General features: G+C 41.0%; 1 protein-coding gene across 6 annotated transcripts in view; it reads left to right on the forward strand.

Annotated features, from left to right (window-relative positions):
* Positions 1 to 26,771, forward strand: part of TENM2 (teneurin transmembrane protein 2) — a gene marked incomplete at its 5' end in the record, with an annotated part of 535,531 nt that overhangs the window by 460,532 nt on the left and 48,228 nt on the right. For all 6 annotated transcript variants that reach the window (XM_082323887.1, XM_082323888.1, XM_082323889.1 and 3 more), the window contains one exon: positions 21,722 to 21,868. In XM_082323887.1, coding sequence (XP_082180013.1) covers positions 21,722 to 21,868 — 147 coding nt within the window. The remainder of the gene's footprint in view (positions 1 to 21,721; positions 21,869 to 26,771) is intronic.

Raw genomic sequence — 26,771 nt, forward strand, 5'->3', positions numbered from 1 at the left:
TATGATGACATGACCAAGAATGTTAGAGACGTTGGCTGTTTCTGTCTCTGCAGATTCAGGTTCATCACCTGTATAATACAGTCATCCTATTGTCTGTGCACCTGGTAGCGGGTTTCTTGATAAGCACATCTGTGATGCAGTCTTCTAGGTACGTGGTGTCAAGCTTTCATTTGGAGTGTGATAGGGTGGTTCCCCCCATGCGTCTCTTCAGCAAAACGGAAGAGTAGCCGGTACCTCATGAACTAATCTGAGATTCTCAATGATTTCTGTCATCTCTGCATATAATTTACATTTTCATTTCCGTCATGCAAGCATAGAGAAACTCATAAGGTAGACATTTTCCGTATAAAGTGATGTTTTGGTCATGTATGTTGTATTATATCATGTTACGTTTTATAACCAAACACAAGGAAATGTACTAGTCAATTAGACCAGTGGTTATCTAGTCCAACATCACTGTGCTTCAGTAAAGATGCAAGTTCACAGTAAATAAGCAATTAGAAATGTCTTCCTGGAAAGATAATGCTTTTTATCGTAGAATCATAGAATCATTTAGGTTGGAATGGACCTTTAAGATCATTGAGTCCAACCGTTAACCCAGCACTGCCAAGGCCACCACTAAACCATGTCCCTGAGCACCACATCTACCCAGCTTTTAAATACCTCCAGGGATGGGGACTCAACCTGGGCAGCCTGTTCCAATGCTTGACAACCCTTTCAGTGAAGAAATTTTTCCCAATACCCAACCCAAACCTGCCCTGGCGCAGCTTGAGGTCGTTCCCTCTCGTCCCATCGCTTGTTCCTGGGGAGCAGAGACCGACCCCCCCGGCTCCAGCCTCCTTTCAGGCCGTTGCAGAGAGCGATGAGGGCTCCCCTCAGCCTCCTCTTCTCCAGGCTGAGCCCCCCCAGCTCCCCCAGCCGCTCCTCCCCAGCCTTGTGCTCCAGCCCCTGCCCCAGCCTCGCTGCCCTGCTCTGGCCACGCTCCAGCCCCTCCATGGCCGCCTTGGGGTGCGGGGCCCAGCGCTGAGCACAGCATTCGAGGGGCGGCCTCACCAGTGCCCAGCGCAGGGGCACCATCACCTCCCTGCTCCTGCTGGCCACACCGTTCCTGATACAAGCCAGGATGCTGTTGGCTGCCTTGGCCACCTGGGCACCCTGCTGGCTCACAGTCAGCGGCTGTTGACCAACACCCCCAGGTCCTTTTCCACCGAGTAGCTTTCCAGCCAGTCTTCCCCAAGCCAGTCTTTTCCAACTACATTTGCCGTTGGGGTGCTTTGTCGGTTTTGTAAATGTGTCGTCTTTTATTTCACCTCCAAAACTTCTTAATAAAATCTCTTGGCTGTGATGTCCCCAGATTACACGTTGTGTAAATAGCTCTTGTATTGAATCTCATGCTAATTTTTGTGTCTGATTTGTAACTTTGTAAATTCCTATCCCAATAACTAAAACATACTTTGCTACTTTTCGGTATCAGGGATGACTAAACTTTCTAAACTATTTCTGTAGCACCAAGGAATTCAGAACTACCATGTGCATCCTCTTACTTTATCATAGCTGAGCAAGATAGCTGATTATATGTATTTGGAAGGAAATATTCTATGCAGAGATTTGTGTACAGTGAGAGCGGTTTGACTTTCAGGGAATTTAGAAACAGAATTCCTTTTCATCTGCAGAATTTGCACGGGGCAGCTGGGGATCTTTTTTGGCTAAAAGGCAAGCTTATTCATGAGGAAGAACTTTCCTGTTTGCATTCTTTGCTGAGGGCTTCCTGTAAATGATTGAAATATGTCACAGTGCAGTGTCAGAACACTTGAGTGGCTTTTTTCCTTCTCTGTATATAGAATATTTGCAGAACATGACCTTACTTCTTCCCTTTCTAGCCCAAAAAATTTAATGAGTGTGTTTTCAGCAAAGCTTCCTGCATTTTGTCTGGTACTTCAAAGATGCACCCAGCAGATACTGGTGAATAGTTTCCCAAACTAAAATGACGTTTCTTTTTTCTCCTTTTGGAGGGGCTTCTACATGAGTTATATTGATTTTCTGGCCAATTCTTGAACTCTTAAAAGACCACAAAAAGAGGGGGAGGGCAATCAATCAGGCAGCTGATCTAACTTTTGAAAGGGCAAAGCTGATTTTGCTGTTCATAGGAGTATTCACAGCATCAGGCAATCTTCTCTTCTTCCACAGATAATGTTTTCTGTGCTATTTTGTACCCTGTGGTGTCAAGCACAGCTTCAGCAAGTGAGTGAATTACATGGTGTTGCTGGATACAAAACAACAAAGACATGGGAATACTTGTGAGAGGTCAGTGACATAGATTGTATAGAGGTAGAAAGGTAGTACCAGATCCTGAGAAATATATGTGTGCATATATATATATATATAGTATTTATACTTACTAGGAAAAAAATACAAAAGAGAACAATATCTGCCCATGCTTTTGAGGCCTGCTTGTTAAAGGTATCTTCTCCTTAATCGCTTGCATTCTTGCTTATACATTCTCAAGGTATAATTCTTGTATCTTCAATATCAGTTTTATATAATCTTTCATGCTTGAAGATGCAAATAAAGCCAAATGTGTTTTGCCTGACTGCTGCAAACTCTATGGAATAACAATTCAGACGCAAGGCTTTCCCTTTCCAGCTTCTTGTCAATTTTGTCTCCGATTCCTACATAATATCAAATTAACCATAGGATGCATTAGAAGTTAGAGGCTTGTCTTCCTGAGATATTTGATGATTTTGAAATTCTCTACTTAATATTTTCTTAGTTTAATGTTGTATTAAAAATATTGGTGTCAAAAAGAAAAAGGGAAAAAATGGTCTCCGTGGCATCTCTGAAGTGTCAGTTCAGGATTTTGCTGTGTGATCTATTTAGGGCTTTGGGGAAAAATGAATCTGTTGAAAGCTTTCTCTTTAAACTGTCAGTTATCTCTTGTGCGGTAACTACTCACTGAGGATGAAATACACACTGATGTTGAATATTGATACATCCTCCTTTCACTAAAAGCCCTTACTAAGACAATTTTTAAAAGATCTTAAGGATTGAATGTGGGGACTTGTTCAGGGTACCAGCTAGGAGGTATTTTGAGCCATTCTTATTGAACAAAGTCTTTAGGAGATTTATGTTATTCAGCTCTTTTTGGTTGTTCTTTCTTTCCATTCCTATCCTGACCTGCTTATGAAATGCTTATTAGGATAACCTCGCTTCTGGAGATTATTCCTGTAGGTAGCCTCAATCTATTTCATTTTAGATACAGTTTTCTATACATATAAAAAGAAGCAAAGTTTTCTGTCCAGCAGAAATCATCATATAACGTAGTATATCTCATTTGCCCAAAGAAATTACAAACATCACTTATGTAACTGAAATGTAAGAACTAAATACAAACCTGAGTGTTCTTGAAGGTGTTCGGGTCTGAGGTTATGGTCTGCGTTCATCTCTGTATGCTGAAAGTGCAGATAGCTGGAGTAATATTGGGGTCAAAATTACCTGATTTATAGCTGCCATGAAAATTATAACTAAGTGTTTAGATTTCTGTAATTTCCAGGACACACTTCTGTAGTGTTTTCAGTGATATCGTATTGATTGACATATAACTCTCCATCTCATTCTGTCAGTTGTATTCAAAACACATCCATGCTGGGATAGATAGAGATAAAGCAATACTGGTGTCTCATTACTCTAGCAGCAGTTCACAGTCATAGCACTAAAAGCTGAAGGAAAAGTGGGACATGAGAAATTAAGGTTACTGTATTTATCCTCATTCTCTCTTCACTCAATAACAGGATTAGAGCAGAAAGGATTCGTGGTCCAGCTGTCTCCCTGATGATTTTCAAATCTGAGAGCTGACCCTTAGCAGTGGATGCTACACACTTGACTTAAATATTTCAGTCTAAATAAGTACCTCTCTTAAACAGTTAAGCAGTTTTCATGAAAAAGTGGTAACTTTTGCTTTCAGAAAGGCTTCAGTGTGATGTGGATCATAACATTATACCTAACGAAACTTTAGGCAGAGGAGACGTGTTTGTCTGCTTATCCATGTAAAGCTTTTCTCCCTCTCATTCTACTAAACTTAAGAGACTTTCACCCCGGCCTTACTGTCATCTGCCAGTTCTATGGCCCGTGACTGATGTCTAACAGCTGGGATTCACTGCCTTTTCTGGTGCTGTCTCGGTGGTTACTGGGAGCCGTGCAGTGAGTCCCAGATGTTCAAGTGTAAAACAGTTTCTGCATTCTCTCAAACACAGCTTACATAATGGCACCTAAGTCCTACCCAACCGATTTGTATTTTCTCTGTTGTACAATGGCTTTTAAAAGGCTGTGGCTTTCCTGCATTCTGTAAATAGGGAGCCATAGTTTCGATAAACTGCCAGTCAATGTCAGGGTTTATTGGTTTTTCCTAATCCCATTGTATTTTTCGTTTCTACTCACAGCTTTTAACAGTCCAGCACGGAGCAGGTTGATCAACTCGGCATCAAGAGACTGTGGCCTGCTTTTAAAATGCTGTGAAATAAGATACCATACAAAATAGCTGCAAGGAAAGGTTTAAGTATTTCTTCTTAAATGTTCTGGAGTGATGAGGGTAGACTGAACTACACGAGCTGATAGTTAATCTTTCATATAATTAAAAAATATATACACTTTTAACATTTTAGTATATTTTTACAGAAACCCATATAAAGTAAAGATTAATCTCTTCTGTATTCATTCCAGTTAATTATAAAATTGCAGATGAGATTTTTTTTTTTTTAGGTAGATGTTGAAAGAGTAAAGTTATTCATGAGTGTGATAAATGAGTAAGATTCAAAATGCATCTAGACCACATACGTTTTAATTTGCCTTCAAATAGTCAGTTTTTCAGAGCATTGAACATCTGAGCTAGAGAACCACAGTGCATCAAGATGCAGTCCCTGTTCTGAAGAGAAATAGTAGTGATAATAGTTTTGTTATCTAAGAAATAAATACAATGGTGTAATCATGATTAAAACCCATTCTTTTTAATTAAAAACTAAATCAGTTTGTAGTGAAAAATATTACTAGGTTGTGATTTTAGGCTAGAAACAATACTAAGAGGACAATTATCCAAAAGAACAAATTAACAAAAAAAAAAAAAAAAGTTCGGTTTAGGAATAACATGTTTACTTAGAACATGGTGATTTATTGATCTTAAAAGTAGTACTGCTTCAAATACTGTGATTTTCCAGTTGTTAGGAATCAAAAGGGATTGCTGAGCCTCTTGTTGAATGAGTTCCTCAAGAATAGCACTGAAGTTATTTCTGTAAATTCAGCATGCACAAACACAAAACCCTAGATGTCCCTGAAGATGCTGATTCTCCTAAAACCAGAGACGCATTAGTACAGATGAGAGAACTGACTTTTTGTTTTAACCGCTGGGAATACCAGAGAGTAGAACTCAGTTCCTAATGTAGCATGGTGCCATCAACTTTTCAGCACATTTTAAATATAAACTGATCTGACTTCTTTGCTTTCCATTTAATAAGGCAAGGCAAAATGTGTATATGCTGGGTTACAGATCACTTCTCTCTGAAATTAATAGAGGAATTAGCATTATAGCATACAGTTTTACAGTGCAAGGTAGTGTGCCCAGAATTAAGCAGTTATAGAAAAGGAAGGTGGGTGTCTCTCTTCCTCTTCCCTATTTTCTTTTATTTTTAAATTGCAGGGTCGCTTGCATTTGAACAAGAAAAGTATTACTGAAAGCAGGAAGCCGTGGATCATTATTTACTGCTGAAAAGTGAAAGCACAATATGAATTTGTTAAAATGTTAACAGATTCTGATTAATTCTACTCCTTACTTTTTTTTTTTTTTTCCAGAGTAATTTGATAACAGTACTGGAAAAATAATGGCAATATGCCTTTTCTTGCTTCAAAAAATATTGAAAAGATGTTTTAGACTTAAGACAGAAAATCACTGCATAGGAGTTTGTTAGGAATATGAAATGAAGGTTGACATTGCTCACCATGCAGGATTGTTAATAGGTAGTTGAATTTGGGGAGGGTGGGAAGTATAGTGACACAGATTTTTATATCCAGTGCATCTTTTTGTTGGCTTCTTTGGAAACTAAGGGTAAAATTGCTTTTTGTTACTGCCTCCCTTGGATCGTTATTAATTGATTCTTTATCATGAAGCCAATCCATATATATCTTCGTTGTGTCCTGTGAATGTTTGAACCTTTTTTTTTTTTCCCCAAAAATAAGTCAGAAATATTGATTTAGAATGGAGAAAGCCTTCCATATTTAGAGAACAGGTTATTAGAGTCAAGGTCACTTTGTGAAGGCTGCGAGGGCAACAGTTGCTTGAAGGAAATACTTGGTGAGTGTTACACGATAGAAAATGTTAAGGTTGCGTAAAGGGGTCTGCACTCCTTGTTTCAGCATTATTCCTCTGCAGAGATGGTTATGAACCAGAAGCCTAAACAGTGTATATACCGTGTTAGTCTTGCATATGTAGCTAGAAGGCTGAAGGGGAAATGAAAAAATCTATATTGATGCCCAAGCATTAGCTTGCAGCTGCAGCTTTCCTTAATTCAAATCCAGAGGGGCCTGTAGAGGTTATCAGTTTTATGATTTTTCATTGGAATCTTTTGTTATATATTCTATAACAATTTTGATTGCTTATATGCTGAAGAAAAAAGTGAATCAAAATTAGCCAGGCCCCTCCTTACTTTCAAACAGTAGTTCGTATCCTTTATCAGACGACTTAATTACGTATGAGAGATCACTCAGATACCAAACTTTGTGAATACACAGAAGTGTCTCCTGAAATTGTTCATATTTTCATGCCACATGAAGTTCTGTTAAAATAAAATGAAGGCAGTGCTTATTAAAACCCGATGATGTCTCCATTCCTTTTAATCTTTCAATCTTCCATACACAGAGTATTCGATAAGTAAAGTCTTTTTTTCACCAGTATTTGTATTTCTAGTTACCATGAAATTCCTAAAATCCTTAATACCTAATTTAAAAGTGTTACTGCATGGAAAGTTTTAAGTATGAGATGCTTTGTGAAGGGAAATACTTATTCAGCAGAATTGAGGTAATTTAACGTATTTGCCTTCCATTTAATATTGCATCTGTTTATTCAACCTTTATAGTTAGCTTCCCCTGCTATGTACTAAGGATTTTTGTCAGCATTTCTGAGATAAAACACTATTTTTAAAAATTTCTAGCAAAGTGTATATAGTGTATCTGATTTCTTAAGGTGAATATTCCTGTTGGTATTAAATGGGAGCTTTCTTAAAGTTATTTGCAGAATATGCCCCTAGATCTTAATTACTTATTTTATTTTCTGTATTTTATTGCTTGAGATAAAGATGCTATAAAATGTGAGGAGAGATGTCATTCAAATGTGAACAAATGACAGTGAAGTGAAAAGGAAGATGTCGCTTCTTTTCAGCGTTGCTTCTATTTTTTTTGTTCTATGACTAAAAATTACAGGTTTATTAAAGATAAGGTTTCATAGGGCAACTGCTACTGAGCCCTTGCTTGAGCTGGGTAACTTCGTTCCAGCTTAGGAAATAATTAAAATCAGTAAGTTGTTTCATTCAGAAGGAGAAGCAGGCACGCTCGCTGGAAAATGCACTGAAATGTCTTCAGTGAACCGATTTGCACCTTGGGGAGAAAGGCGACGTCATTAAACTGCGGGCTGGTTTGTCCAGTGAGCGATACCCAGTTAAGAAGGATTTTTGCAAGAACTTCCTAACCGCTTACAGAAGTTATTACAGTAAATTGGATATGCACTATGCCTGATTAAACATATTCCCACGTACGTATTTACTCGGAAACCTAAAGCCATTCCAAAGTTCACTTTGCTTGATTAAGACCCGTGGAGATCTCATAAACTCAATAGAGACAAAGTGCATCAATCCCCAGGTGAGAGACCCTCAGCTAGCGTTTTGGCGTTGCGAGGTGTTGTTTTGTTAGCGAGGCAGGGACCATAGAGTCGGGTACTCTGGAGGTCCTCTGCAGCTTAGGTTAGGGCAGGACTGCTCGCTTTCTGCTCTGAGCTGGTGGAGTATTGCTGTGCAGTGGAAGAGGCTGGTCTATGCTGCTTGGTATTTATTTTTTTAGTGAGTTGTTTGGGTTTTTTTTTTCTGGTTATTTTGGGTTTTCCGGCGGAAAACCATTTGAACAAATGGTTATTGTCTGAAGGAAAGCCTAATTAATATCTGTTTCTAATGTGTTCCTTCGAATGCGGCAACAGTTCAACTATGGATAAGAAATGAAAAATTATACTGTACCCAACTGAAATTATGGGAAACGGGCAGAGGACGGTAACCAAAGTTACAATTGCATTTGAACACTGAGGGTAAATAATGCTAATTAATAACCTGGATAGGAAACAGAAAAGTAACATTTCCTTGACATCTATTTGATATGTTTAGAAATACTATTAGCTACTCATGCTGTATTTTCAATGTTGCAAAGAAAGAGCAAATTGCACAGAACTGTAGCAAATTGTCCTTTAGATGTCCCACGCACAGATTTTTTTGTTGTTGTTTTGGGTTTTTTTTGTTATTGGAAATTCCTCTTGAGTGGTCTTTGTTTTTAATAATGTTAAATCTGCTTTTCCCTGGTTTTTTTTTGAAACTGAAGCCAATATCATGACAGCGCGTAGTTGTGCACCTCTTCACCTGACATGAATCGGTGACTAAAGTGGATTAATCCAATGTATTGATCATACAATCGTATTGCAGCCGATCTCTGGGTTTCTTGGCTGCATCTCCAGCTCGCTCAGGTACTGTGTTTCGCCTCCCGAGAGAAGTGCTCCTAGCGAGCGGTCCCATTATAGCCCATAACATCCTGCCTCTCCCCGCGTGGCTTAACAACTCGGTCAAATATAGATGCGAGGCAACCAAGTTAAAAGCCTGGTTGGTGCTTCTGCTGGCTTCAGCAGAGAAATGGGAAAGAAGTGCTCTGTCCGTAAGCAGAAGGACTGAAGTATTTGTTCCGGAGAATTAAGGTCACTTCTAGTGAGGCTGGGGGAGGAGCAGAGCTATCAGTTGCCAGATAGTAAATATTTTTAATATAAAGCAAGCAGAGCTTAAAGAGTCTTTTCTCTTTCAAATTTCTTCCAAGTGCAGATTAAATACCCTTGGCTTTCTTGGGGGTGAAATGGTGAAGGTGATCTCCTTAGTAGATCAAAATCGGTTTCCCAGATTTATTTAGTATTTAAATATCAAGGCAACTGGCTATGTTTGAAGGATTATGAGGTTTCTTCCTTCACCACTTAGGCAGATAAAGAAGGAGCAAAAAGAGAGCTTTCCTACGCTTTGTCTGTGCATGCAGGATTAAAAACTGTTTGTTTGTGAAAACAACATTTTTATTTCTGTAGCTTTTATTAGTTATTTGTGCAGTTGGTAGATATAAAAATTGGAAAATTGCATGATATTCATGAGGCTTCTGTATACTGAAAAGGGATGCAGAATGGATGTCTAGCACTTTAGAATTAAAGGCGTGTTTATAAAATGTATTTTATGTAGTGAAAGATTCATCTCCTATCCTACATCTGCCAGACAACTCGGCACACACAAATACTCCCATAACTCAGAATGCATTGGTTATGTATCTTGTTTTACGTATGTTGCCTGTGTGGCAGAATACTGCTCTTATGTTGTGGGCATTATTTCATCCGTTACATTTGTATATATTTAAACTCCATAAATTCTAGCTCTAACAAACATGTGAGATATATTTATTTTAATATTCAAATATCCTTTTTTTTGGTCACTACTTAACCATATTTTGCTGTCATGAAGACTTAGGATTCCTGCAAGGCAGAAGGGGTGCGAGAAGCACGCAGTGTGTGTTATCAAGGCTTTTTTTCATTCTGAACTATCCCACAATATTTCTTAAAAACTTCTTTTTTTTTTTCTTCAGTGCTTTCTTTTGATTTTCCTTTGAGACAGCTGAAATGATTGGAATCCGTTAGTCTGAAACCATGCAGTGCGCAGCCACTTATTGGAATCCACGTGATTAATACTTTAAGAAGATCAGCTGCAAAATATAATACATCTGTCTATATAGCACTTTTCATCCTGAAGGGGTTCCAAAGTTCTGTACCAAATTAAGGGATATTTGCTCCTAAAGCATACTAATCTGTTATGCAGTAATGGAGGAAAATGCATACTTATGCTAAGGCTCATATTTATTCTTCTGATAGTGATAACCTGCACACTTACAGAGGATCTGCATTTGCATACCTCAACGTTAATTGCTAAATTATAAATTCTATGCAGACATCAATATCTGATTAATAGCAAGTAATTATTTTGTAATAATGCCTGAGAAAACTGGGATTCCCTGCCCTGAGAATTACGAATTATAAAGCTCTAATCCTGAAGGGTTCGTAGCTAATTCAGGTTGGAAGGGATGTCAGGAGGCCATCTAGTCCAGCCTCCTCCTCCAAGCAGGGTTAGCTGTGAGGTCGGACGTCAGGCTCAGGCCCATCGTTTTTAAGGCAGACTTCCTACCACCCTCTTTACTGCACCTCGGATGGGCTGTTACTCAGCGCCCTAGCTCAGCATCCTCCGTAGCACGTGGAGCAACGTAAGTATACAATATCGGCTTGTTCTCCCTGCAGTGCCCTACTTGTGTGTGCGCACATCCCATTCCCTCGCATCTCTGAATTCAAATAGGATTAGAAATACCGGTGTAAACTACTGTTAAGTAGTACTGGCGTAAGGGAAACAGTTCTGTTTCGTCACTGTCAATGCTGGCTTAGCTTACCAGAGCATCTTGGTTGACTTAAACTCCTCTGCTTTGTAAAGCTAGTTGTCTATTAAAGGAGTTACGGTCAAAGAAATGCAATTTGTATTTGGAGAAAAAGTGGATAATATGTGATTATTTTTTTTTTTAATATATAAGTAAGTTCTTATTTATAGAGTGAAGGAATTCATTCCACAGTCTTGAATTGGCTTATTAAAATCTCCACCTCCTACACAGATAAGATTAGCTTTTGTCAGCTTAGCAGAGCTCTTGACCCCCATTTCCATCCCTGTACCTTAGGCAGGCTCTTAAATATCCTGAGCCTACCAGATAAGAAGTAAGGCCTTGAACTTGATTTTGAATTTCTTTAGTAAGCCATTGGTGAGAGAACTAAAATAACATTTGATGTACCTGTTCTTGTTAAGAAGAAATGCTTCAGTATTCCCTTAGCTGAATTTGGCTTACGCCCGTATGTATTGTGTTGCTGAATGGGCTGTACGGGAGGTGTGGAATGGAGTCTGGCAGTCCCTCGGGAGCGGTTGGTAGCCCGGCTCCTGTATGCCCTGTCTGGAGGATTTGTGAAGGGAATAGAAGTATTCTGAAGTAAATGACTGAATTGAGAACTGTGTCTTCCCCAAAAATCCAAAACGGCATTAGGTCTAGAATGGTAGTTTAGTTTTAGTAGGACTTTATAAAAATGTATGGAAATGGAAAATTTGATGCTAGTGATGTTTGGCTATGTGGATATTTCATACAGTGATATGAACGGATGCATCCAAGGGTTGCTTCTTTGTGGAGTGCTCAGGCTCGTGCCAGTCCGATGAAAGGGAATCTCCGTTTCTAAGTGACTCGTTGCCTTTCAGACAGGAGAAGCATTAGTTATCCAGGGCCCTTTCAGGAGGGAGGACGGGCTGTAAAACCGCCAGCAGCAGTTTATAATCCAAGGGTTTTCACCATGCTTGGTAGTCAGTTAATGCATAGAAACCAGAGAAAATCCATGCTTTTCTGAAGAACGACCAGTAGGTTAATTTTAACTGTTATATGAAGGGCCCAGGCACAGCAGACGGCCGTGAACCTTGAGGCGGTACAGTAGCCGATTGAAATCCATGTATTTGATTTTGAAGTGAATTTGGCTGAATTTTGCCAGTGTGGACCAGCTCGTGTCCTGGCCCTCAGCTCTTGCAACCGAGAGGGATGAAGAGTGAGCCTCTCAGTGAGGGAGGAGGATGCGATCCCAGGAAGCCTACCCACTCCAGTTCAACGGCTCATTTTACGTTGCAGCGTGTCAGTTTTCCTCAGGCAGACAAACTTTTCAATGTTGGCAGTACACCTTGTGTTTGACAGGGCTAGTGCCAAGGCCTTGCCTGTAGCGTCAGCCTTCACGTTCCGCACGGCATACCTGTGGGTGGTTTTGTTGTTCTCCCCGTTTCTGTCTGTGCGTTGCTTCTGAAGAGACCGGAGTTTGAAAGCTTGCCTTGTTATCATTTTGTGTTAGGCCATCGTTGTCTGCAGAATGCTAGAAATAATTTTATTGTTACCAAACCTGATTTAGAGACCTAGATTCAGATGTAAATGTGTGAGCACAGCAGAGGACAATGTTTTGCGCTTTATTACAACTATCTTGTTTGTAGGATGGTTTTAGGTCTACATAAGTCCTGAAGAATTACTTTAATGTGGTTGTATTTAATGTATCTATATATTTAGCTTGCCAGAAAATGTCTGATTTAATTTGGTTTGGCATTTACATTCCCTGCCTCCGCACTGAAACTTTGTTACAACAAATAATGTTGCTTAAAAATATTTTCTGAGCAGTAAAGCTCAGAAAGCTCAGACTGTGATTTTTCCTTTAAAATTTGAAGTAGGAGAAATGCTGGGTGGCATTTGTGTCTTGAGAAGAGCTAGCCAGTGACAATGTAGTCTCCTCTGCTGACCCATCGGGGCATTCATAGAGAAAAAGTACATCTGCCTCACTGGAGGGTTGTCAGTGACGGGAGAGATCTGGGAGTACTCTCCACTACCAGGCAAAGCCTTGGTAGCGTCAAGCGATCCTGCCCTCTTCAAGCCTGATCTTCCACTTTTTATATCAGCGGGGTCTTGGATAGTAAATATTTGAAATTAGGTCCTGCCTTTGTGGCATCTTGATGTATACAGGGATTTTAAAAGTTCGTATCTGAGCAGGTGAAGGATAGGGCTTGCCTCTGGTTTTATACAGGCTGCATTCACAATGCCGTTAAATTGGGTTCAAGTTAGATACGGATGGCAGCATGCCATCTCCGCTGGCAAGCTTAGGCTGCCTGGGAGCGCGGGATGGAGGAGCAGCATCCTTTGTATGAAAACTGCATAGAGGAACATGAACCCAGGAAAATCTTGAAAACCACATGATGTCAGGCTTTCCTCCAAAGTCGGAAGAGCATACTACAGGTGCTTCAGTAAACTGGGCATGATCCTGAGCTCATACATCGTCTTAGCTGTTAACAATTGCAGAATTATGGCTTTGTGTTTTTTTTCTGTCTGAAATATGGAAAAATTAGGTCATTTGTGTTGAATTTTATAAATTTCAGTTAGCCAAACGAAACTGAGCTTTTGAAATCTAGTGTCTGGGATCTGACAGCACAATATCAAGTTTCCTTTTACCAGATACAGATACCACTCAACATAAGAATTACATTGTATTTTTTCCCCTTTGTCTCTCCCTATGACCCGAAGAGGATAGAATGGGTAAGGAGTACGGAAATGTGGCAGAGCTTTGTGCATCAGCATATATGAGATTCTTGAAGCTTTGTGGTATGTCTAAAAGTATACCAACACTTTACCGAAACGTCTATTCAAAAAAGTTCAAATGCATATTTTTTAAAAGCTATGGCTGCCACATATTCTAGATAATAAAAAAGCAAATTGCGTTGTGTGCAAGGAGGTTGAGTAGCAATTACTGTGTGAATCCTAATTTTTATGAACGAATTACTTAAAATCCCTGCCATAACACTGTGATTAATGTAGGGATTTTAGTTATTGCGTTTTAATTAGGTTATATATTCTTTTAAATATGAGGTCAATGTTTTGCTTGTTACTCTTCAATTGACTGAATTTACACGTCCTGTCTGATAGGTCGCTCTATCATGACACTGCCACTAAACTATTTATATAGACGTTATTTTAGAGATAAATCCAACCTGAGAAGGCTTCTTTCTCAGAAACGATATTACATATTACAAAGGATGATGCCGGTCCTCGTATCCCGTATCAGAAACATTAATACAATAAAGATTATGGTTGTGGTACTGGTTTTATGAATGCAGTTTCACCTGGAATTATATTCTAAATGGATTTTGTTACAGTAAGATTAATTTGAAAGACGGAGCTATCTTAAATACAAATTTTACTGCATCTTTTATGTATCTTTTTATTGGGTATATGAATATGAGTTGAATATGAGTCTTGTTTGAAAAGCATACACTGTGTAACTTGAATGTGGTGCTAGGGTCAAATTTTAGCTCTTGCTCAAAATCCCGGCAAATAATCTGCTTAGCGTATGGAAGAAACTACGTGATACGCTGTAGCTTTTGGGCTGCAGCAGTGTCTTTACTTATGTCCGTATGTGTCGTATAACTACTTTGCTTATGCTGGTACACATCTGAAATGATCATCACCTGAGCATCGATAAAGCCACCGTGCACAGAGCTGGTTTCTGCGCAGGACGTGATGCGTCTTCTGTGTTAAGGCTGGCAATATTGGGGCGTGCGGACAGCACGCTGCCTGCGCACCGTGCTCGCGCCATCCCTTACCCCCGCCTGCGGATGCTGTGGGAGCTGTGTGGAGACGGGATCCCATGGACACCCCACGTTTGCAGGACTGGATCTGGCCTCCTGGCTACAGCAGAGCACTTGGTCTCTTAGCATTGCAGAAGCTTCTCAGTCTTGTGACTAAACTTCCCATCAATGCAGCCTCCCTTCCTTCTTGAAACTGTCTTTTATATGTATAAATAGCCCAAATCCTTGGGCTCAGCTGAAGCTCTTTGTGTATACTCAGCCTTCTGAGCAGACATGGATTTTTTGATTATTGCTCTGTTTGCTTTCCTCAAGTCTCAGGACAGTGTAGCACAGTCACCCTCTTTTCCCTGCCCAGCTGTTGGCAGCTTGCAGGGGGGTCACACCGAAAGCTGGTGATAGTTGGGAAACTCTGTTGGTTGTGCACAAGAGGGAGACCCCAAGGGTGGCTCCCTCCGAGAAGGTAACGGGAGCCCATCTGCTTGGGTCGCTTCAGGTGAAGTTGGATAAAACGGGATGCACTGCTGGGAACAGCCCCTTGTTGACAAGGTGTGATGCTCTGACACCCGTGGGGGGTTTTTTTCAATCTCCAGTTTTTGTGACCTATATTGCAACATGAGCTTTCCTCTGTCTTCCTTTTGTGTGTGCCTGTATCTTTTTTATAGGTTTTTTTTTTCTTCAGCAAGATGCAAGTGACTTTTCTTGAGATTTCCTTTTTAATACTAGCAGTCCCCCTTTGTGAGGGGTTTACTTCTAAACAGTCACACACGTTTTTCTCGTATTTTCCTATTTCGTTTGGAAAGCTGGATGTTCTCTGAGTTCCTACCTTTACATGTGAAAGACAGAAATTGCATAGATAACGTAGTAAATAGAATTTAGAAGGAAATTCTGTTATGGCTTACATATCCCAGGCAATTTAAGGAACCTTACTTAACGTTCACAATTGTCTGCCTGCGCGGAAAGCATTAGAGTGGAGGAAATCAGGATTCTGGATTCTTGAAGCTTACTTCTCGGCCTTTCCATTTTTTCCAACCTGTTCAATAAATAGAATTGTAGCTGGCCCATTCTTTAGTGGCAGGTATTCATCTCCCCCAACACATCTGCAAATAGTTATTTATTCCATACATTCCTTTGTTTGATATCTAGCTTAAATAACTACTTAGAGTATCGGGTAATGTTAAAAAAAAAAGTTTTCTCTAAAAAATAAAAAGGGAAAAAAAAAGAAGCAAGGAAGCCGGTCAGAGCATCTTGGCGACAAACGCTTCAGTGCCACGGAGAAGGTGCTGCTCGGTGTGAGCGCTCTCTGGGGCCGCAAGCAGCACTCCTGTGGTACTTGAGCAGTGAAATCAGGCCTTTTATTACCCTGAAAGCTGGGTTACTTCTTAACAATTTGACAATTGTGACTATCCTGCTTCGAAGACCTGAGCTAGTGCTTCTGCGTGGCTCTCTAGCCTGTTCTGGAACTGTCCAGACTGACTCCAAGGGGCCCCACCTCTCGCTCAGCCAACACTGTATTGCATTGACGGATGTTTAGTTACATGGTTTGGACCTGAGTTTATTTTAGTTGAAATATTACTCTGTAGAAAATAACTTGTGTGTGCCTACCATAATACTATGTGTCATTTTTATTTGTATGCTCTTTCTTTGGCTTTAACTAAGCCCTGTAGGCTTTGGAATGGAAAGATTAAAAATAACAATAGCAAAATAAAAAGCATAATTTTATTTTCAATGTTGCTAGGTACCTCATTCTATGTACCTCATTTATTATTTGCTAGATAGCCGTAGGCATACCAGCAGCTCACTGAAGGAATGAACAGAAAATAGGAAAACAGCGGTTATCCTCTAAAATCCAAATTAAACAGGCTATTACCGTTACTGCTTCTATGTCATTTCTCTATGTTCTGTAGGTACCATCATATCCCAGACTACTTTTATTTGCTACAGTTCGGTATTTAACAGCTGTAATGAGGAGGATTTAAATGTAATTTAAATGTTCCCCTTAAAACCCATGTGTGTCCTGTGAGCAAGAAAACTCTGTGCCGTACAGCGCCCTCTCTACCGCAGGGCATCTTCACCATCGGACCACCGGGTCCAGTCTCAGTTCAAGTCAATGAAAAGGCTCCACTGCCTGCCAGCAGGCTTCGGATGAGGATGTGTAAAATGGGGCTAGGTGGAAAGGGAAACGGGAGAGGCTACGTTCCAGATACTACATGGGCGCTAAATGGGGAGAGGTGCTGGCAACCCATCCTGCCCGCTGGAATATATTGTTCGGAGGAGTTTGGAGGATAGGTGGCTGACAGGCAGCTTTGGATCAGACAGGCTCAGAAGATGTAACCTCTTGATTTACCTCTCATTTTCCACGTACAAACTGAGCAGAGGCTAAAAACGTCGTCCGCTTCTCTAAGTGGTTACAAGATATCACCTAGAGAGGTTTTACATTTTTCCCCTCTCTCTCCTATTCCCCTTTTTCCTTTAATTATACTAAGAGGCTACCTATTCCTTCAAAGTTTGAAAACTTTAAAAAGAACAGGATTTCTCTAACTTCTTTTTCCCTGGCTGCCCTTTCCCCTCCTTCTTTTTCAGAGTGATTGGCCCCACCGTAACTGGGAGTTCTGATGATTATTAAGGTTTAGACTGAAACCACAAATTAATTGGACAGTGCGTCTTTATATTTTGATTTATTTAAAATGTTTGTTTTGGAGTTTTAAAGTAGTTCATGCAAAGGAAAATCTATATATGCCTGGGTAGCTGGGTACCTGTGTATTTGTACACCTGGAGTCTGTGAGTATCAGTGGAATGAAAAGGAGCTCTGTGCAGGATTTACCCAAAGCTGGATTAGAATTTTTGATATACTGCCTAGATACGGGAAATTAATTTGCTGGGTTAAAAAAATGAATTAATCACCTTACAATTTAGTCTCAGAATAACTTCATTGTAGCTAAAACCTGCGAGTATTCTCTTGTAAATATATCCAGCACTATCACTTTCTTAGAAACAAGCACTGTCCATATGAATGCTGAAAAGTGTTTTGGGATCTCGTCTGTACAAAACCCCAGTTTACATCTTTCTCTGTTAGATACAGAGATATAATGCCTTTATTTTCTCGTTTTCCTTTGCCGCTGCCTTCCAGCATTCACTTTACAGGAATGCTGGGCATTTCGTCTGTCTGTGGTATGGAGAGGAGTGAATTTTAGTGTTTTGATTTTGAAACTTTCTGTTACTCCGCTGGTCCCTCACGGTGCCAGTCACAGATTCCTGATGCTGCATGGCAGAAAGTACCGACATCTTTCTTGCTGTTCTAATCGTAAAGGCACAGGTACCTGTGTGAAAGCTCCCAGTTACCGGTCCCGCAGGCAAGGCGGAGACTGGAAGAGAAGGGAGGCTGCATTAGTGTTTCACCTCTAGCAGCAGCAGCCTGTGCAGAGGCATCGCTGGGAAAGTGTGAGACACTTGAACTGCCCATACTCTGCCTGTTCTGTGAATAAATAGGTTGTCAATCTAGCACTTTAAACAAGCACTTTCTTCTTTTTTAACCTAGCTTTTTGACATTTTCCATTAAGCATACTGTAATAGAAAAGATGAGTAGAATTTCTCTACACACCAGGAATAGCAACCTGTCTGCTTAGCGTGAAGGGCCCTTTTCTGTGCTGTGACTGAGAGCTTCATGCCACGGCGGATTACTTCTGAAGGTTAGATGTTGATAGCCCTTCCCTCTGTGACTACCTTACTCTCTCTTTGACTGCCTTACTCTGCGAGTGAATTCGTAAGACAGCCAGGAGGTAATACACTGCTCGGTGTGAGCCAGGACTGCGGAATGAAAGCAAGCTTTATCAGTGCACGGAGTGTTAGGGTGTGCTTCGTGCAGTGTGCCTTTCCAGCGAAGACCGTACGTCCGGCTGCGAGCGCTGAGCATTTGCTGAGACTCCGCAGGCTCCTCGGTTGGGCACTTGTGACCTTGTCCGCTGTCAAAACCCGCTGAAGCGCATCAAGGCCCATTCGCCATGTGCAAATGCTGTGCGTGCAGACGTTCATCGGTACTAGTCATTGCGCATGTGCGCACGTAGGGAGATTTAAATGGAGATACTCAGTGCACTGCCTAAATATAAACTTTTTTAGAAGACGACTTGCTATTAGTCGATCATAATGGAGCTGTGTTGTCCAGCTGGTCAACAGGCTGTTAGAACAAGTTTTGGTCTAACAGACTATAATGCTATGTAAATATTTGCTTGAAGAAAGACGGTCATAAACAAACATGCGTATATGCACACACGCATGTACGGAAACACACATAACCATGCAAAGTATCTAAATAATTGTCCATTACTTGATGCTGTTTTAAAAGTTAATACAGCATTAATTTAAGATCTTCTAAGGAAGACATTATTGTCAAAGTACTTGGATCTTATTGTAGGCTACTGCTGTTTTTTTCCCTTCCTTCTGATATTTATGTTACTGAAACACAAAGTCTGTCTTTGGAAGGCCACAGTTAAATAAACTCTATAGAGGTAGCATAGTGTTTCCTAGCAACATCATGTCTGTACCGGTGATGCTTGCTTCTCCCTTTAAGCTAAACGCAAAGTCATGTCCATTAATCCCCAGCTGCACATAAAACTTTTCAGTGATTTTGCTAGCTCCCTACTGTTCATGTTTTCATCTTGCTCATATGCTACAAAGCAAACTGCTTTAGTGATTTAATTCTCTTCAGTGCCTCAGTATAAAGCCACCCGTGTGTGTATATTCACAATTACTGTTTGTTTTTCGTTTAAAACAAATAATTTGTCCTACAGTACAATACCTTCCTTCAAACATTATCATTTTGTCATTCAAACAACCTGACAAATGAAAGAAATAGATAAAATGCTTTGAAAATATATTACCTGTGCTGCAAAAGTAAGTGCAGTTTTTTATGTCTAAGATATGTAATGCCAAATTAACCTTACATTTAAGTGAAAGGGGCACTGCATTTTTTTTAAGACACAACAGCATTGAAATAAAACTTCTAGGACTTGTTTCTAGCTGCTGATAGCTTTCTGTCTAATATGAACTGCATGGTCTTGGCCCTGCTCACGGAGGTGTGGTATCTCACTCCGCAGAGCTTTGGTGCAGATCGAGCTGCTGGGCCACTGCTAGAAATGGTGCAGGTTCAGGCACCTTGGTAGGACAAGGCACCGAAACTTGGGTCGCTGTCGTCTGTAAAGAACTTTTTCTGTGGGACAGCTGAGGTCTCAGTCCAGCACTTTCCACAGGCCTAGCATTCATTTTTAAAAAAGAAATAGTAAAGGAAACTTTCAGCATTACATAAAAATAATGTGGCTGTGGACTACTTAGTCCTGTTAAAATTTAATTACTCACTTTGAATGTATCGAGTAACAACCCAGTGAGGAAGAGTAACAGTGAATGCTTACATGTTGTGATACCAGTTGTGCGAGTAGCAGGGATAGAAGGCAGCTCGCTTCCCCGCACGGGAAACTCCTGCAGCAGTGTGAAAACCAGTATGGGGTCGGCGGGCCTCCTCTCTAACACCGCCGGGCTACAGCAGAGGCAGCTGGGAGGGGCAGGAACAGACACGGACCCAGAGCGGTGGCTTTCTGAACAGGTTTGTAGAAACACACAGGCAGTCTAAATTAGTGATTTCTGGAAGGCTGTTCAGCCTTTCGGCTCTGGCATGAGCGCTGTGCTGGTTTGACAGTTGCTCCTGTTCCCGGTCACCTGCAGAGGCCAAGGGGCACAAAGGTGACATACCGTCATCTTAGTCTTTCTCCGGTGCTGCTCATCTGAAGTGGTGCTGCTCAGACAAAGAAAATACATTTATTTGCTTTCAGGATATTTCCCACTGCTGCCTGCCTCACTCACAGCTGGTGAAAGGAGTTCCCAGCCTCTGGTAGGGTGCCCATTAGTTCCTTGGTGCTCTGAAAATGCCTGGGGAAGGGGGTGGAGTACCTCATTAATAGTCACAGCTCGGGGTCACGGTGGCAAATGCAAAGGACGAGCCCAGGCAGTGGGTGAGAGCTGCGAGGGCTGCAGCAGGTCCCTGCAGATCTTGATGCTGACAGTGACCCACCACTGCTGGTGGGGGGGAAGATGAGAGAGCGCGAAGCTTTGTGAGCTGTTTTGAGGTTAAATTTTCTGCCCAAGACCAACAGCAAGGAGATTAACCATTCCATGTTCTCTGGTGGTTGTAGAGATGGCAGGATTAGACTGTATTTCCAGCTCAAACGAGAGAGCTTGTGAATGATTGGGATCCAACATCTATTGTCAGTATGGCAACACGACCTTCTCCTCCTGCTCAGGCTAATGAAAGGGTGCTGTGAGAGCTCTGCTGCCGGACTCTCAGGTCTTCTCACCTCCACGGGCAAATACACGTGCTTGTGTGGATTGGGCGTTGATGGATTTGATTGTATATACCAAGGCTGGAATTTGGTTTTCTTGCCCTTTCTCATAATGAATATTCAGTAAGATACAGTGGTGCCTCCTGAGACTCGTTTCGTTTCAGGAAAAAGCAGTCGAGGTATTCTGTTACCTATGGACATTTTGTTAGAACATATAAGCACCTTAGCTAATTAATATTTTTATTAATTCAGCTCTTCCTATACAGTAAGTCACGTTCATATCCATAGTCAATTCAAAACATGCTTCTTTTGTGGGATATATCTTCTAACACGTCGTTCAGAAAGCTTGAAATGTTACATCATAATATAAGTAAACAGTGTTAAATAAGTAGGTCTTTTAAAATGACTGTTAAAGAAGGAAAATATTTTCAAAACTACTTATTTAAGCCTTGTGTTTAGAGAAGCTCTGGAGAAGTATGCAATGCACGATATAAAAGGCACTCTGAACATTGACGCGCTTGTTGAAGAAGACAGTCTCCCTCATGTATGTGTACACACACGCATCCAGTGGGGAAAATAAGAGGCTGTGATCTTCTGCCAGCAGACTGTAATTTCTATCAACTCAAGATCTGAACCTTTACAGGGTTCTTAAAACTTGTATTCTGGCTGATGGTAGGACTCCTCCTGCCTTTTGGCTTGAGTTGAATCCCCGTTCCTCTGAGGTAGCCTCTTTCTTTACCCTCCTTCTCCACCCCAGGGCTGCGGCTCTGGGCCAGGAGAGCGTTTGTCCCACCGGCAGGAGCCAGCCTTTTTGTCTGCACAGTAATCTTGTCAGAAGTCTGAGCGGCAGTGCGAACGAGTGTGTCTTGTACTTACCTTCTCCGTTTCTCCAACCAGATGGCTGCCCTGATTTGTGCAATGGCAATGGGAGATGCACGCTGGGTCAGAACAGCTGGCAGTGTGTCTGCCAGACCGGCTGGAGGGGGCCCGGATGCAACGTCGCCATGGAAACCGCCTGCGCCGATAACAAGGATAATGAGGGAGGTGAGCAAAAGTCTTTCAATTCCCAGTCCCCAAAGAACAGAGGGTTATACGCGCTTTCTTCGCGAGTCATTTTCCTTCAGAAGGACTTCGGCTGTCATTGTTGTCAAGTGTTGTTGTTACATTTCTTTTGAAACAAATGAGACGGGGCGAGCTGTGGCCTTGTGGAGAGAGGTGGTGACCCACGACGCCTGCGTCGGGAGCGAGCAGGCAGGCTCAGTCCCGCTCCGCGTCCCGCTGAAGGCCACGGTGGAGAGCATGGCCCAGCGGACCAGAACTTCTTCCTGTGGGCCCTTGGCGCACGTGAATTGCAAACCAGCGTACTGGCCCTGCGTGCGCAAGCGTAGCGGCTGATTGAGCAGGACATTTAGCAGTATTTTTCTGCTCTGTGCTGGAGGCCAGGGTCACGCTCTCATGTACACAACCTGCGTAAACGGTTGTAGCTTGCTGTCATATTGCACAGTTTGTGTGCCAGACTTCAAAGGACTGAGTGAGGTGTGCTGAACAGTCGTATATGGTAGGGCTCTGAGATGCCAGTTCACTTCTCCCTCTCCTTTATCAGGCATATCCCTATCAAATACAGCATTTGTGTTCCGTGTTTACCTTTAAAGAAGGCTTTAGTTTATCTCATTTTGTAGAGCCTTCCGTGGTGTATTAGGCTATGCTGGGCTGAAAGGAGTTCTGAGAAGTGGTGCCATCGGAATGATATTGCTTAATCTATCCTTCATTTGAAGTCGTTTTTTACACCTTTCATTACAATGTCTTTAATAAGTCACATAGATTCTTTTTCGCTTACTTCTGCTCATCATTAAAAGTCAAACATCACACACAGCTTTGAGACTTCTTCACTTTTCTTTGGCCAACAATTAATCTAAGGAGCGCATCTGTTGTTTGCTGATTAATAAATGTTTTACTCATGGTATTTCCTAAAACTGCAAAGAAGCGTTTGGTTTATTTGAACGGCTGCTTTTAGGGTAAAATTGTCATTAAGATGAGTGCTTTAATTTTATATAAAATTTCAAGGTGTAGAAATTGAGTGTAAGTCCCAAACCGAGGAACAGGTATATTTGGTTTTGATTACATGATATTAACTACATCTGACTATCATCTGCTGGTTTTAACCTGTAACTCCTCTGCTAGTTTCACACGTGATCAGTGCTTACAGAAATATTTTAAAAGAGTTGGAGCTGATTCAATTTCAGAAAACTGGAACTTGCTTTATAACTGTTACTGAATTGTAAAGAGCAGAATCTCATTGCCAAATTATATTATTTGGCATTTAACTGTACAACAAACCCCACTAAACTTGTGTTAAGATGCAGTGTAAGAAACTAAAAGATGAACTGCTTAGGTTTGCCGTGTTTACAGGCTTTGAAGGAAAATTTGAAAATAGTCGTATCATCAGATTTTCTTCAAAACAAGACATGAGTTTGGGAAACATTATTAGAAATACCGGAATAAGATGTTTACTTACTTATCCAAGACAATATTCTGCACTTGTAAAACAGATAGGCAGACAGGGGGAGAATGACCAGTGAGCCCTTTCAGCGGTTCCTATCAATTTAAAATTGCAGAATTCTAAAACTTAAATAATAGTAGTTAAAATAATAGTAGCTAAATAATAGTAGGCAAATAGTAGTTCATCAAAGTCAAGGAATACGTAGAATAAATATGCCATACAGCAGACATTTAATATTAATCAGCATTACCATGCATGGTGCACGGTTTCTGGTTTACCATAGTCGCACCTGAAAGAAAACTGGTCTAGCTGAAAGCTAGGAAGATTAAGGGGAGAACTCTTCAGACGTTCTCAACGCTTGCAGGTTGAAGTTGTTTTTTTCCAGAGGCTAGAGACGTTACTGCTCATTGCTTCTTGTGGGAGTGTAGAGAGTTTGAAAATCTGTGTAGTTCAAGGTCCAAACAACCACAGTCCATTTGACCCACACATTTTCACATGGGAGTTTGATGATAAAGGCAGAAACGAATCTCTTGTCTTCTGACCCTTAGCTCAGTACTTCAATCTGACTGTTATTCCTGCGCTCTAATAGTCTCGTCCTTATTACGCTTCTGTAAAGTTTTTCTGTAAGGGAGCTTAGGTGATGTTCAACGCCTCTTCAGGTGTGTCTCCACGTCCTTGCAAGGGATACCTGAAAAACCGAACGGACAAACCCGTTGGTTCGGCCGCCCTGCGTTTTGTGCACGGCGCAGCAGGCGCAGGCTGCGAGTTACCCACAGGCTGCGTGGCACCGCAGTACCCTCCTGTCTCTCTCATGCCTTTGTGATTTTTGCTATTTCGGTTTGCTTGATTATATTTTGAGTTTCAGGTTTCTTTGAGGTGGCATGGGGTCCTTTCCAATATGCGCTGTAAGGACAGAGTCATTGTCATTCCCATCAAATTGTCAGTCACAAGAGCTACAACAGAACTCAAGCCTGAACGTAGCGTTAATCGCTTAGTATCTCAGAGTGCAGTTCTGCCTTTGCCTTAAGCCGCACTGCTCTTTATGTGTCTGGTTCACTACACATCTGGCCAGGAACGTGTCCTGTGACCTGTATGTTTATTAATGCTGTCACAGGGGAGACCGCAGGAGTGTGCAGGAAAGGAGAGGGAGGGAGGGATGCGTGCTGTGTGCTTCGACATGCACCTTCCTGCAATTGTGACTGTGTATACAAAGGAACCGATAAACTTAAGTTTTCTCATTAGACAAAGCTGAAAACTGTACTATGGGAATCAACGTTGAAGATTCAGCTAGTTAGAGAACCCCAAGTTTCACATAAAATACAAGGTCATTGAAAGTTCAAGAAATTGCCTCTCCTCCCAGTCTCTCTTTTCATTTGAGACTCAACCGAGTTTATTTGCAGCAAAATGTTGAAGTCATTTGCTGCTCCATTACCAACGTTGCTCTGTTAACATAAGCAAGTAGTTCTGGAGTAGTACTGAAGATGCAAGCTATTCTCTCGAAAGGCAGTAGGGTGGCTAAAAATACAATTTTTTGCCTAAATGAGATCCTTTTCTGGACAGCTGAATCTCCTTCCTTTTCCATCCATTTATTCATCTTGTTAAAATATAGTTGCTTCGGTGTGTCACTGAAATGCAACTATCATTTTCTGTCTTCCATTCTTCCCCACGAGGCAACAGATTTAACATATTTCAGTGCTCTTCCACTGTTCAGCCATTCTTATTGCAATTGTATCTCACAATCAGATTCAAAGGCCTTAGGCCAAGTCTTCATTTCATGGATGTCAAGAAGAGCATTGCCACTGACTCCAAAGGGATTCCCATTTGTCCTGTTTTGTCTTATTATCTGCCACAATGCGAATTCCATACCATAGTTCAGAAAGAGAAAAATGAAAGATTATACTTAATATTTTCTTTCAATTTTAGATTAATGCCCTTTAGTTGGTTTATTCCTAGAAGAGGCAGATGTGTCCCTGTCTTGTTGAGGCTTACAAATCTTCATTTTAAATGAGACGTCAGTGTGCATTACTCACGTAAATAAAACAGGATTCCAGAGCAGAGAGAGGAGAGAGTGTCCGGAGCGGTTTTCTCCTCTTAGAGCTGTTCAAGTAGCGCTCTGCCTCCTCCAGGGTAGCGCTGGCAAATTCACCCGTATTTGTCCTTCCCGTCACGTGTCAAATCTAGATAGGGGCTTAACGAGGTCCTCATTATGAACCTGTCTAGGGTCGCAAGGGTGCGTAGGCTACTTTGCTGAAAAACCTTGCAAGTCTCTTATTTAATTATTTATTTGTCTATTTACTTATCTATCTATCTATCTATTTATTTGTAAGGAAGAAGCCTAACAGAAAGGTACGGGTTTTCTGGCATTGAGTCACTTTTAAGATCTTTTTTAATCGGAAAATGCTTCTGTTTTCCAAAACATGTTTGGATTACATAATTTACTTACTGTGGCCACTTCTAAATCTAATCCCTTTCCTTAATCAGTCCCTCAGGAGCCTAACAGTTATTAAGCATCTTTTGGAGGGATTAGAAATAGCTTTATTTTAAGACCTATACTTGTGATTACAATGTATAATCTTCCCAATAGACATGTATAACCCATTTAATTCACCGTGGATTTATTTTAGGAAATTAAGGGATTAGAAATGATATTTTGAGGAATGGGAGAAGGTACATCACTTCTTAAGTTCATATTTCTTTTGACATACTGCATGAGGAAATCACTACAGGGACTATTCATACCCATCTTTTTACAATAACTATTTTACAATAGTTTAGTTGCTCCTAAATTGCAAAATGCTTTTAGTATCTTGGAACAGTCTTCATAAATTGTGTGCGTTTAACTAGATTTCACCCCGGACCTTACAGTGCTTCCAAGTAAAATGGATAATGTAATGCATGGCAAACATCGTATTTCTTTTGTAAAGAATAGTTTCACTAGACGTTGGATGCAGTTGATAGCAGGAGCTCGTGTTTGAGGGGCCTTTGTCCGGAGTTCTGTGGGATAATTTGGGAGAGAGATTTAAGAACTCTGGCTTCTGCAGAAGCAGCCCTGGCAGGAGTCCCCATCACCCGCTCGGGTTACTCTTTCTAGGCTTTTCTTTTCCTTCTTTCTCTCTCCTCCCACCTTTTGCACCCTTTCAAACTTGCTCTGCTCATGTTTATAATTTGTATTGACAGGACGGCTAAATGATGTAATCTCAGAGAAAGGAGAAGAGCCAAAATTTTCCTAAATTGGCTTGTTTCACATTTGATCAGGATGGAGAGGGCAGGTGCAGGCAGGTTAAAAAAAAAAAAAAAAAACCACCAAAACAAAACCAAAAAGTTTAAATGCAGTCACTGCTTATATCACTTCACAGATCACATTTGTCCTTAAAATGTAATTATCTGGACTAGAATTGGGTGGGGAAGGAAAGGAGGCAGCCCAGAGCAGTACAGAATACTAAGCTA

The sequence above is a fragment of the Platalea leucorodia genome, assembly GCF_965183815.1.
Source record: "Platalea leucorodia genome assembly, chromosome: 11".
NCBI classification, from domain to species: Eukaryota; Metazoa; Chordata; class Aves; order Pelecaniformes; family Threskiornithidae; genus Platalea; species Platalea leucorodia.